This window comes from Salvelinus sp. IW2-2015, linkage group LG4q.1:29, assembly GCF_002910315.2.
Source record: "Salvelinus sp. IW2-2015 linkage group LG4q.1:29, ASM291031v2, whole genome shotgun sequence".
In the NCBI taxonomy this organism is placed as follows: domain Eukaryota; kingdom Metazoa; phylum Chordata; class Actinopteri; order Salmoniformes; family Salmonidae; genus Salvelinus; species Salvelinus sp. IW2-2015.
The window spans coordinates 72,377,896-72,390,001 of NC_036842.1; the positions used below are offsets into that span (position 1 = coordinate 72,377,896).

Here is a 12,106-nt window from a genome sequence, read left to right on the forward strand (position 1 = left end):
ATGGTACTCTTCTCGCTGAAGATCCATTGTTCAGTTGTAGATTGTGGTTCTGTGACTGGTTTGTAATCCTCTTTCAAGCTCTCTTCCTTGCTCTCTTTCTCTGCTTCACACACTCTTTCTGACTTTTATTTTAATTTTTTTCTCTGACCATCTTTCTCTCTTCCCTCTCTCTGCTCCCCCAGTGGAAACTTCCCAGCTGGATATGGAGAATGTGATGGACCCTGGCCTGGGAGGCCTTAGTAATGACGAGGCGGCCATGGCAGTGATAATGAGCCTGCTGGAGACGGACGCCGACCTGGGCGAGGCCGTGGTCATGGATGAGATCAACTGGTCCCTCTGAACTGGTCCCTCTTTGTGTCATCTCTACTGAAACTCTCCACGTCTCACTAAAATTGACTGCACTGATCTCTCAAACTTGCCACAGCTCACTGAAATTCGCAGCCTCTCTGAAATCCCCCCCTTGGCTCTCTGAAACACACTACAGCTCTCAATAACTCGACCCAAACACATTTCCCTCAGTACAGTTTTCTCGATCACCAGGTATTGGCTCCCTTTTTAAAACATATTTTTATTTATTTATTCGTTGTTTTAGTTTTTTCCACATAAGCTGTGTAATCTTCAGGTGGCTGTTTACAATTTTTTTTTTAAGACAATGGGATCGATTGGCGATAAGGGACAACAGCTCTCCACCACTTTCAGTAGGAGGAAGAGAAGAGGCTGTGCCTACAAAGCCTTTCAGGTGGCCATTTTGACTGTTCTTGGCGGCTAATTGTCCGTATCTGCTTTCCTCAGACCTACAGATCACGTTCCCCTGCTCAGACGTTGCATGCGTCTACCAAATATTGTGTGCCAAGTCATCGACTGACAGATTGCTATAACATATGATGTGGTTAGCTGATACGTAAAATACCTATCCAGGGGTTGTAAGATCTGGCATGCATCAGCTACGCCTGGGCAGAGGAACGCGCCCACAGTCTCTCCCCATCTCTGGAGTGGCCTTAGGAGGCGTGGCCTATTTTAGCAGCAGCCATTTTGTGTCATCCTGTAAGGCTATGGCTGAATCCCAAATCACTCCCTTGACCCTCCATTCGTGCTTTCACGCTTGCCTCCGCCATATGCACAAGTGTCCCAAAGCAGAGGGAGTGAAAATTGTCATGGGTGTAGGGGCTAATTAGACAGCCAAGCAAACAAGGCTGCAGGCTTTAGAACGAAGTGCTATCCCGACACGCTCCGCGATATGTTTTGAGTTTGTGCAAATACTTTTATTTGAATATACAAGTAGTTGAATATTGGAATGCATTTGGCAATACACTTGGAAAGTATTGGCATGTATTTGAAAATAACCAGTATTTATACAAATATTTAAATACTCCCATGCTTTTGAACCCATGTCTGTTTGGTCCTAGGTTTATTTTAAATAATATATTTGGAAGTAACCATTTGAAAATACTTAGGCTTAAATAGTAGGCTATTTTATAGGAAATCATTTGAAAATGCTTCTAATAGAAGTAGTTGATTCGGCACCACATTATTTGAAAATACTTAAATACACAGGTCTGGTTGACATTGACATTGAGAGTCACTGATAGTGTGCTATCAATGTGCCACTTAGAGATTTTCCCACCATCAGAGTAACTGAGTGGGTGGGTGTGTGCGTGTCACGGCCTAACCACCAACTCTGGCACACAGCATTTGGACCGACGTGTGAAGACCTGGTATGGATAAATGCCACATTCACCCACCATCTTGACACAGTCTTAAAAACAGAAATGGAGGTTTAAGGGAATAGACTTAAATTCTATTATTAAAGTAGAGATGTATCAAATACCTTATATCAAAGTGTACAGTTTATAAATGATCTCTGAATCAGGGATCACTCAGGGAGCAACAGAACAGAAACCACCCCTCATTCCTCCATTTCATGTTTATTCAATCTTTTACACTTTTTTTATCACTTGTAGCAGTATTTATTTCTCAGGCTATATATCACACACCTATAGTACATGGCAGTACAGACGTTGGTATTGTTGTAAAGTGATTTGTTGTTTTTTACAACGTTTTTCGGCTTTATGACGCCCATGCTTTGACTTAATTTCATGTGTCATAATGCACTGATAGACAACAGTCTTATACGGCTCGTTCAGGAGGTGCTACGTCAGAGGTAAACCGAGTAGTTTGTGGTGTGTGGATTCTTTAAGGGACTACTATGCAGAGTGAACATTCCAGAACATCAATATACATCTCTGTCTCTCGCTTATTGTTCAAACCAGGGGTTGTAACCATAATTATTTTTRGTTACATTCCACTGTTCCGACCATCAAAATAAAGTTCTGAACCGGTTCAAAACCCCTAAAAAATAWTTTTTTATATCATTCCTTTCTCTTTCTTTTAAACCTCTTTAGCTCAACATTAAACTACTTCYCCAATCACTGTGGATAGAGCAGCTTGCTATGGAGTGGGAAAGCTGTAATAGATGTTTACATGCATTGGACAGACAAGTGTAGGGCACAAGATGTGACTGAAATTTTGCGGGTGGGGAGAGAGAGAGCGAGCAATAGAGGGTGGAGGAGGCTTGGCTTGAAGTGCTGGGCATTTTGTTATGACATGCATTATCTGAATTAGGATCACAGCATTATACTTGCGGAGGAGCAGATTCAATGAAGGAACTTTGAACGTCTTTGAACTTCCAAGACTTGGCTTAACTTTGGACCAGAAGCTTGTGTGTGTGTGCAGAGCGTCACCAGAATTAAAATAAAAACACATTTTACCTTTTTGTAGTTAATAAAGCCAACTTGAAACATGATAAGTATAGTATACTTAACTAGGATTGTGTAAGTTTATCCATTCTTCAAAAATAAAGTAATCTATCTCCCTAATTTCGGAATAATCACACTCGCAATGTCAGTAGGCCACCACACCCTACATACTCAATAGAGTACATGCCATACACACACTCGAATAAGACCCCCACTACCTGTCTGTGTCTGAAGTGCCTATGCTTCGGAGGGCGAGAGATAGGTAGCCTACACACACTGGCAAACATTTTCAGCTGGCAGGCAGACACTGGAATACATTTCTGAGTGACAGAGTGAGGGCCTTGCATAGGTGCTTTTTTMGGGGGGGAATGCCCCGAATGTAAACGAACAAATTAACCAGTTCCCTTCTAAAATAACGGTTTTGTTCCGGAACAGTATAGATCACTTTCGTTCTGATTCTGTTCCTCAATTGTTGTTATTTTCCAGTCTTTGGAACCTGTTCCAACTCCTAGTCACAACCTAACCTGTCTGACAAACAAGTTTACTCAGAGGTTATAAATTAATGGGCATGCTGCCAAAATGAGAATATGATATGAAGCATGATTGAGAATTTAAGTGGGTTGTCGTCAAGCAATATGGATTCCATAGCCAATTACTTTTTTTGTGATCAAATTTGTGTTGCTATTGGTAAGACAGGTACACATGGACAAAGAAACAAGTAACAAGACCTGGACAAGACACAAATAGCCAACTACTTTATTTGGAGTTGCCCATGTTACCATTGCCCCACCAAACTATAAGAAGCTGAAGCTGGATAAGCATGCTTTTTAAATGTGGTGGCTCGAGGTCATGTCAGTAAGCCCATCACCTGCCATCTATGGTCACACTGATTGGTCTATGGTCACCATGCTTTGAATGAATAATGGTTTTGTGGCAGCCTTATGTGAGGTAAGACTAAAGTCATGAAATGTCTTTAAAATTATGCTATTTAAACTCCAATGCCTGTGTGCATACTGCTGTTTTAGCCCATCCCGCCACGGTCGTCCCTTTTTTAAAGTCTGTTCACATTTTGTGCCAGTACTGATTTTGATTCGGTTCTGAGTGTGGGATGTATGGAGGTGTATTGTGAGTTCTGAAGAACACTGTCTCTGGAGCTCCACTTTTGCTTCAATACTGAGGGAGGCACCAATCCACTAGGACCCCCACTACCTGTCTGTGTCTGAAGTGCCTCATGCCATTTCTGCATGGATACCTGAGAAGTATATTACATTTACATTACATTTTAGTCATTTAGCAGACGCTCTTATCCAGAGCGACTTACAGTAGAGTGCATACATTTTATTACATTTTTACATACTGAGACAAGGATATCCCTACCGGCCAAGAGCAGACGCTCTTATCCAGAGCGACTTACAGTAGAGTGCATACATTTTATTACTTTTTTTWATATATTTTTTTATATTACAAACCATCAGTCCCACCTTACCTCTCAACACATTAAATGGTATGGCATTTCCCCTCGCGACTGTTTATTGGATCATGGGATTAATCGGATGTATGAAACACGATTGGTGGCTGAATTTGACGTACCAATCACGAGCCTATTCACAGATGATGGCATTCAACAAGCTATGGCATGTGCCATAGATACAGGCTGGTCCTATAAAAGGAAAAAAGTTGTATGATTTTAGTTTGTTTTAAGATTATTTTTTTCTTCTAATATCATTGTACTGTAATTGTGAATGCCCTGAATTGTGAAACCGTTAAAGTGTACGTTTGTACAGTAGGGCTGCCGCCCACCCTATTGTCATTGTGTGGTGGCATTGAGTGGAAGTCGAGTACTGTTCTGTACTTTGGTTAGAGTCGACCTCAACTGCCCCTGTCCCAGTTTGAAATCCTAAACATTATCCAAGGTATAGTTAGATAGAGTTATTTTATTGGTTCCTTTTATATCCCGCTCAGTTGATCTTATTGCATGCAGCTGCTTTTGTATCCTTTTTTTGTTTTTTTTAATACATTTTTTTGTGTTCGCCTTATAAGACAAACTAGGGTATGAGACAGACCGGTATGTGTGTGTAGGCGTGTGAATGAGTAACCATAAACTGTTATCTGTGGACTGATAAGGCTTCAGAAACTGTTTCCCAGACTAGTGCTGTTTCCCAATTGATATGGATGCCCTAGAATCTAGATATACCACAAACCAATGTTTTATAGTGCTTGTGGCACAGGGATCCCAGTTGGCCACTTAGCCTATTAGCCTTGCCTTTTAGCCTATCCACACACAAGCAAGGCCCTTCTTTACCTGTGGGCTCAGAGAAGAGCTGTTTGTTAGCAGGGGAGGCTAGTCAGTGACACATTTACAGCTTCAAAATCACCTGTCTGTTTTTTTTTTAACATACTGTATTTGTTACTGTTAGTTTATCTGGTTTGTTTGTTTTATTAGTGGGCTTAAGAAGCACTTAAAGATTCATGGCATTATTGCTGCTTCAACAGGTCTGGTTTATGGCTCTAAGCTGTCTTATGGAAAAAATGGGGGAAAAAAAGGTTATTCTTAATAAACATTAGTTTCCTTTTACTTCACAGTGGTGTTTCGGTTATGCACACGTGTACAGTCTGCGCACACACATGCGCACTTCATATTAAATTAAATCAATGTTTCCTGTCTGTACACATGTCCTCTTTCAATCCATAGCCTTACTGCGACACTTTCAAATCAAATGTATACATCAAATCAAATGTATACATCTTCTTACATCAGCTGTTATCTCAAAGTGCTGTACAGAAACCCAGCCTAAAACCCCAAACAGCAAGCAATGCAGGTGTAGAAGCACGGMGGCTAGGAAAAACTCCCGAGAAAGGCCAAAACCTAGGAAGAAACCTAGAGAGGAACCAGGCTATGAGGGGTGGCCAGTCTTCTGGCTGAGCCGGGTGGAGATTATAACAGAACATGGCCAAGATGTTCAAATGTTCATAAATGACCAGCATGGTCTAAATAATAATAATCACAGTAGTTGTCGAGGGTGCAGCAAGTCAGCACCTCAGGAGTAATGTCAGTTGGCTTTTCATAGCCGATCATTAAGAGTATCTCTACTGCTCCTGCTGTCTCTAGAGAGTTAAAACAGCAGGTCTGGGACAGGTAGCACGTCCGGTGAACAGGTCAGGGTTCCATAGCCGTAGGCAGAACAGTTGAAACTGGAGCAGCAGCACGGCCAGGTGGACTAGGGACAGCAAGGAGTCATCATGCCAGGTAGTCCTGAGGCATGGTCCTAGGGCTCAGGTCCTCTGGGAGAGAGAGAATTAGAGAGCGCATACATAAATTCACACAGAACCGGATAAGACAGGAGAAGTACTCCAGATATAACAAACTGACCCTAGCCCCCCGACACATAAACTACTGCAGCATAAATACTGGAGGCTGAGACAGGAGGGGTCAGGAGACACTGTGGCCCCATCCAATGATACCCCCGGACAGGGCCAACCAGGAAGGATATAACCCCACCCACTTGCCAAAGCACAGCCCCACACCACTAGAGGGATATCTTCAACCACCAACTTACCATCCTGAGACAAGGCCGAGTATAGCCCACAAAGATCTCCGCCACGGCACAACCCAAGGGGGCGCCAACCCGGACAGGAAGATCACGTCAGTGACTCAACCCACTCAAGTGACGCACCCCTCCTAGGGACGGCATGAAAGAGCACCAGTAAGCCAGTGACTCAGCCCCTGTAATAGGGTTAGAGGCAGAAATCCCAGTGGAGAGAGGGGAACCGGCCAGGCAGAGACAGCAAGGGCGGTCCGTTGCTCCAGAGCCTTTCCGTTCACCTTCACACTCCTGGGCCAGACTACACTCAATCATATGACCCACTGAAGAGATGAGTCTTCAGTAAAGACTTAAAAGTTTGAGACCGAGTCTGCGTCTCTCACATGGGTAGGCAGACCATTCCATAAAAATTGAGATCTATAGGAGAAAGCCCTGCTCCAGCTGTTTGCTTAGAATTCTAGGGACAATTAGGAGGCCTGCGTCTTGTGACCGTAGCGTACATGTAGGTATGTACGGCAGGACCAAATCGGAAAGATAGGTAGGAGCAAGCCCATGTAATGCTTGTGTAGGTTAGCAGTAAAACCTTGAAATCAGCCCTTGCCTTAACAGGAAGCCAGTGTAGGGAGGCTAGCACTGGAGTAATATGATAAAACATTTGGGTTCTAGTCAGGATTCTAGCAGCAATATTTAGCACTAACTGAAGTTTATTTAGTGCTTTATCCGGGTCCCGGAAAGTAGAGCATTGCAGTAGTCTAACATAGAAGGTAACAAGCATGGATTAATTTTTTTTCTGCATCATTTTTGGACAGAAAGTTTCTGATTTTTGCAATGTTACGTAGATGGAAAAAAGCTGTCCTTGAAACAGTCTTGATATGTTCGTCAAAAGAGAGATCAGGGTCCAGAGTAATGCCGAGGTCCTTCACAGTTTTATTTGAGACTGCTTTACAACCATCAAGATTAATTGTCAAATTCAACAGAATATCTCTTTGTTTCTTGGGACATAGAACAAGCATCTCTGTTTTGTCCGAGTTTAAAAGTAGAACGTTTTCAGCCATCCACTTCCTTATGTTTGAAACACAGGCTTCCAGCGAGGGCAATTTTGGGGCTTCACCATGTTTCATTGAAATGTACAGCTGTGTGTCATCCGCATAGCAGTGAAAGTTAACATTATGTTTTCGAATGACATCCCCAAGAGGAAAAATATATAGTGAAAACAATAGTGGTCCTAAACGGAACCTTGAGGAACACCGAAATGTACAGTTGATTTGTCAGAGGACAAACCATTCACAGAGACAAACTGATATCTTTCCGACAGATAAGATCTAAACCAGGCCAGAACTTGTCCGTGTAGACCAATTTGGGTTTCCAATCTCTCCAAAAGAATGTGGTGATCGATGGTATCAAAGGCAGCACTAAGGTCTAGGAGCACGAGGACAGATGCAGAGCCTCAGTCTGACGCCATTAAAAGGTCATTTACCACCTTCACAAGTGCAGTCTCAGTGCTATGATGGGATCTAAAACCAGACTGAAGCATTTCGTATACATTGTTTGTCTTCAGGAAGGCAGTGAGTTGCTGCGCAACAGCTTTTTCTAACATTTTTGACTACTTTCCCTGTAGTGAGATCATGAGATCACTCATGACTACAGCTGCTTTTTGGTAATTATATTTAGATCAACCCTGCCCTCTCCTCCTTTTAGCCCCCCTGCTAGGAGAATTACATTTCCATAATTTTACAAATGTGATACCACTTGGGTAAGTGTGATTAAGTGTGCCCATGGTAAGCTGGTGTAAAGTTCTGTTTTCATAACCAGCACTCCTACTCTGAGATGCTTTAAGAATCAGTTTTGCTTTTCAGATCATAATAATTAAGACTGGGGGAACCTGATTCTATGTCAGCGCTCCTACTCTAAGACGCTTTGTGAATATGGGTTGTGGTGTGTACATAAAGTCGGCACTGTGGAGGGTCCATTCTGTTGATATGACAGGCTGCATCTCTACCCTGCAGGAGAGGGACTACCTATGTCACAGAGCTCTATGAGTGGTTTAGGTAAGAATTCTAGCTATGTCATTTCAAAATAAAATAAAATTTGTTAAGTTAAATATATAATGTCTCTTGTTCACGAATGATAGCAATCAGAAACTGACCATAAAAACCAAAGGACATTCAACTTAAAAGCAAGAAAAGCAATCTACTGTATCACACATTGAACCTCTTAAAAGAAATCCATTTAACTTTTTTGGGACAAAAGTAGGAAAAAGTATCTGAGAATGACAGGGAAAAGATAAGCTTCTGTTAGTCTAGCTACCATTGTTTTTGCCATTTTCTATCACTCTATGGAACTCTGTGACATACAGTACAAATGTTTCAACCAAGAAACAGACACTTTAAAAGTGGTTTTAAAACCGTTACAAATACAGCTGAATCTATATAATTTTACGTTATTGATTGATTTAACTCGTTTAACTCTAATCTTTTCATTTCAAAATATTTATCTCTGTGTTCTTTTCTTTGGTTGTCTATTTGTGATAGAAAGTTTATGAATGTGTGCCCCGGTGGACTGATTACTCTGCATGAGTTCCGGAGATACTTCTGTAATGGAACTGGGGGCAATGAGTCAGCTACGCTGAGCAGATATTCACCATCTTGGATAATAACAGGGTAGGCACCAAAAACATACTTTTCTTATCTTTAAACAAACTTTTTTTCCTTTTGTCTTTTCAGTCTTCTCAATATTTTTTTCAATGTTAGCCATCCTCAGAACAGAAAGAAGCTCTGTATTGCTGCACTGGTATTTGCATAATTCTTTACAAAATGCTGGCAATACTTTACCTTTTGTTACTCTGCTACTGTTGTAGTATRACTAACTATTATCTAACAAAATTGTACTAATATATTGTCAGTACAGGTAACTGCATAGTAGTAGAATTAAGCCTTTTTTACACAAGTGGAATAGGGAACAGACGTTACCACATAGGTATAAGGGCAAATTAAGGCAAAGTGTTACCAGAATATTTAATACTGTGTGAGAGACTGAGGATCTGTGGTTATGCACAGGGTGGGGTTGTTGGTTTACGGGAGTATGTGACAGCCATCTGATTGAAGTTAGCCCATTAGAGATACAGTATAATATATTATATTTCATTGTCATCCCAAGGGGTACTGTAGATGCAATGCATTATGAGGATGAAAATTGAACAATGTTACTGTTCTTTGCCTTGCTCAAACATCTTTGCTCAAGATCAGATCACTTCTCAGGGTAATTCAATATAATTGAATCATTAGTGAAATTTATGTGGGTGCCATGGGAGGCTGGGAACCTACTGGCCACTGCGTTGCACTGGCAGTGGCACTTGCCCCAACTGCATTTGTAGCAGATGTTACTGTGCTTGTTATTCACTAGATGGTGCTAAATGTCAAATTTCACAAAGTATATGGTCTCTGATTACACAGGGTGTGTACAAGATGAGTGTGGCAGCCTTGTTCACCAAGCCGAACCCACTTACAGCTGAGGAGCACACCAACAGAATATTTGTAAGATTGGATAAAGACAACAATGGTAAGGATCGCACAGGAACCATTTCAAAACACAGGTAATCCTAATGTAAGGTTACAAAACCTACAGCATCCCAGTTAGCTATTGCTGCAGTTCCTCTRCCTCTATTCTAATCATCCAGACCTGCCTTGAACTGTATTTTCTGGGATTTGTGATTGTAACTACATCTTGTGAGTGTGCAGCCAATACAAGGCTGTAAACATATCATTTTGATCATTCTATTGTATTCTATTTTCTTCTATAACATTCAGTTCTATTTAGCCATCAGCCTGGAAGAGTTCATTGTGGGGGCCCTGGATGATGAGTGGATCAGGGAGATGCTGGAGTGTGACCCCAACACTGAATGTGGAAAGGATGGCGCTTGAGTAAAGAGAGACTGGGAGGTGATGTGGATGGATCCAGACCTTCATTTCATTCTCTCTTTGATGTCAGCTGATGCACTGAACTGGACATATGGGCTGAGACAATCTCTGGAATCTAGCTATCTGTGCAACGTTTCTAAACGCCAAGACTATCAGTGTTTTTATGTGTTACAGATCTTGAAAGCAACACTGTAGCTGKGTTCCATTCCTAAACAAAATACCATTCTATTAACAAGGTCTACGATGTTTTTCCCCCTTATTGTACAAGAAAGGCAATAGAACACTGGAAATTTGAAAAGTAATTATGAAATACATTTTCCAGACCATTTCACTTAGGCTACGTGTGTGCCCCCTACAGACCACATGGGTTCGTCTTGCTTTTTAAAATTGATTGGCAGGCACGTCCCAAACTCTGAAAAGATCACAGAGACGTCCCTCTTGCCAAACCAATCCAGTCGGGAGCGGGGCGGGATGTGCCTGTCTGCGATGACGTTTCCACTTTCCAACTTCCCATCGTCCCATTTCCGACATGGCGTAGAGAAGAGGCAACGCAGCGGGCTGGCATTGTAGCGGAAAAGTTTATAAAGTACAGCGATTTCGTTATTTCAGTAGGAGGATATATAAACAGTTGGAAGTTATAACTAGGATTCAAGCAAAGTTTCGGTAAGTGCGACATTTATGCAGATGTTTTGTATCCATCTAATTCAGTCACAGTGAGTAGTGGCTGCTGTGATTTGGCAACAATGACAATGTTGACAGTCGTAATGTTACTTTTATCCAACTCATTCTAATATTAGCACTTTTAATGACATACTTTTGCAATGTTAGTTTTGCACATTGAGTTCTTTGCAAGGAAACTTATTGACATCTTTTATTTTGTTCCAGTGAATGAATGTAGCCTACGTACGTCAAATTAGTTATTAAAAAAGTGACATTTTATAATAATTAAACCCTAACAGATAGCATGTAGCCAGCAACGTGGCTTCTCACTTTAATCTACAGTAGGGGACTTCAACCTTTTCTTGCCCAGGGACCCCCTCCCAGGCAAACCGGCGACCCAGGGACCCCAATCATATGTTAACAAACAAAAAATGTCACGTCCTGTCAGGTGAATGATAATGGCAAGGAGAAGTAATCAACATTTTAAAAAATTATATAATTGTGATTTTTTTTAAATTATTGACCTCCCCACGTTGTTGGAAGAGGAAGTATAACTCTATAGCAGGGATTTTCAACAAGATATGGCTGCGGGACAATTTTTTTTTCTTCTTGAGCGATGGTCAGGGCGCCCAACCTGGTCTCATTCTGTCTGTTAATCTGAGACACTCGATTTAGTATTATATGTTGTTACTTTTCGTATGGTATGTATTAATTTGTGGATGTCATAAACCTTATATTCATTTCGGATTGGACGTTAAATGGCTGTCCTGACTCTCTGTGGTCACTAAAGATCCCACTTATCGTAAGAGTAGGGGTGTTAACCCCTGTYTCCTCGCTAAATTCCCAATCTGGCCCTCATACAGTCAACTAATCATCCCCAGTCTAGAATTGGCTCATTCATCCTGGTAAAATACGGGTTATTTATTATTTTTTAAATATGTTACTAATTACTATTTGTATTATATGTTATGAATTAGCAAAATGTACAATATGTTACAAATCTGAAAAATGTACTACATGTTACGAATTTGCAAAATGTATGATTTGTTACAATTCTAACTAGGTGACTAATGTTAGCTAGCTGGACGTTCGCGTTATACACCCACCCCAACTTTTGTTTTTGCCTTAAATAACCATATGTCTTATGTAACCATACCACACGTAACATACACTACATGCCCAAAAGTAACGGGTGGCATCCATAAGTCTAAATATTCCTGTTACATTGCAC

The 12,106-nt window shown here is 41.2% G+C and overlaps 2 protein-coding genes across 4 annotated transcripts in view; both read left to right on the forward strand.

Annotated features, from left to right (window-relative positions):
* bmal2 (basic helix-loop-helix ARNT like 2) overlaps window positions 1-5,413 on the forward strand; it is a 40,060-nt gene extending 34,647 nt beyond the window's left edge. For all 3 annotated transcript variants that reach the window (XM_023985623.2, XM_070443097.1, XM_070443098.1), the window contains one exon: window positions 183-5,413. In XM_023985623.2, coding sequence (XP_023841391.1) covers window positions 183-340 — 158 coding nt within the window. In that variant the 3' untranslated portion in view covers window positions 341-5,413. The remainder of the gene's footprint in view (window positions 1-182) is intronic.
* Window positions 5,414-10,663: 5,250 nt separating this feature from the next.
* The window catches only part of LOC111962497 (liprin-beta-1), a 49,011-nt gene continuing 47,568 nt past the window's right edge, over window positions 10,664-12,106 (forward strand). Inside the window, exon 1 of the mRNA XM_070443096.1 lies at window positions 10,664-10,878. The gene's annotated coding sequence lies outside the window, so the exon portion shown is untranslated. The remainder of the gene's footprint in view (window positions 10,879-12,106) is intronic.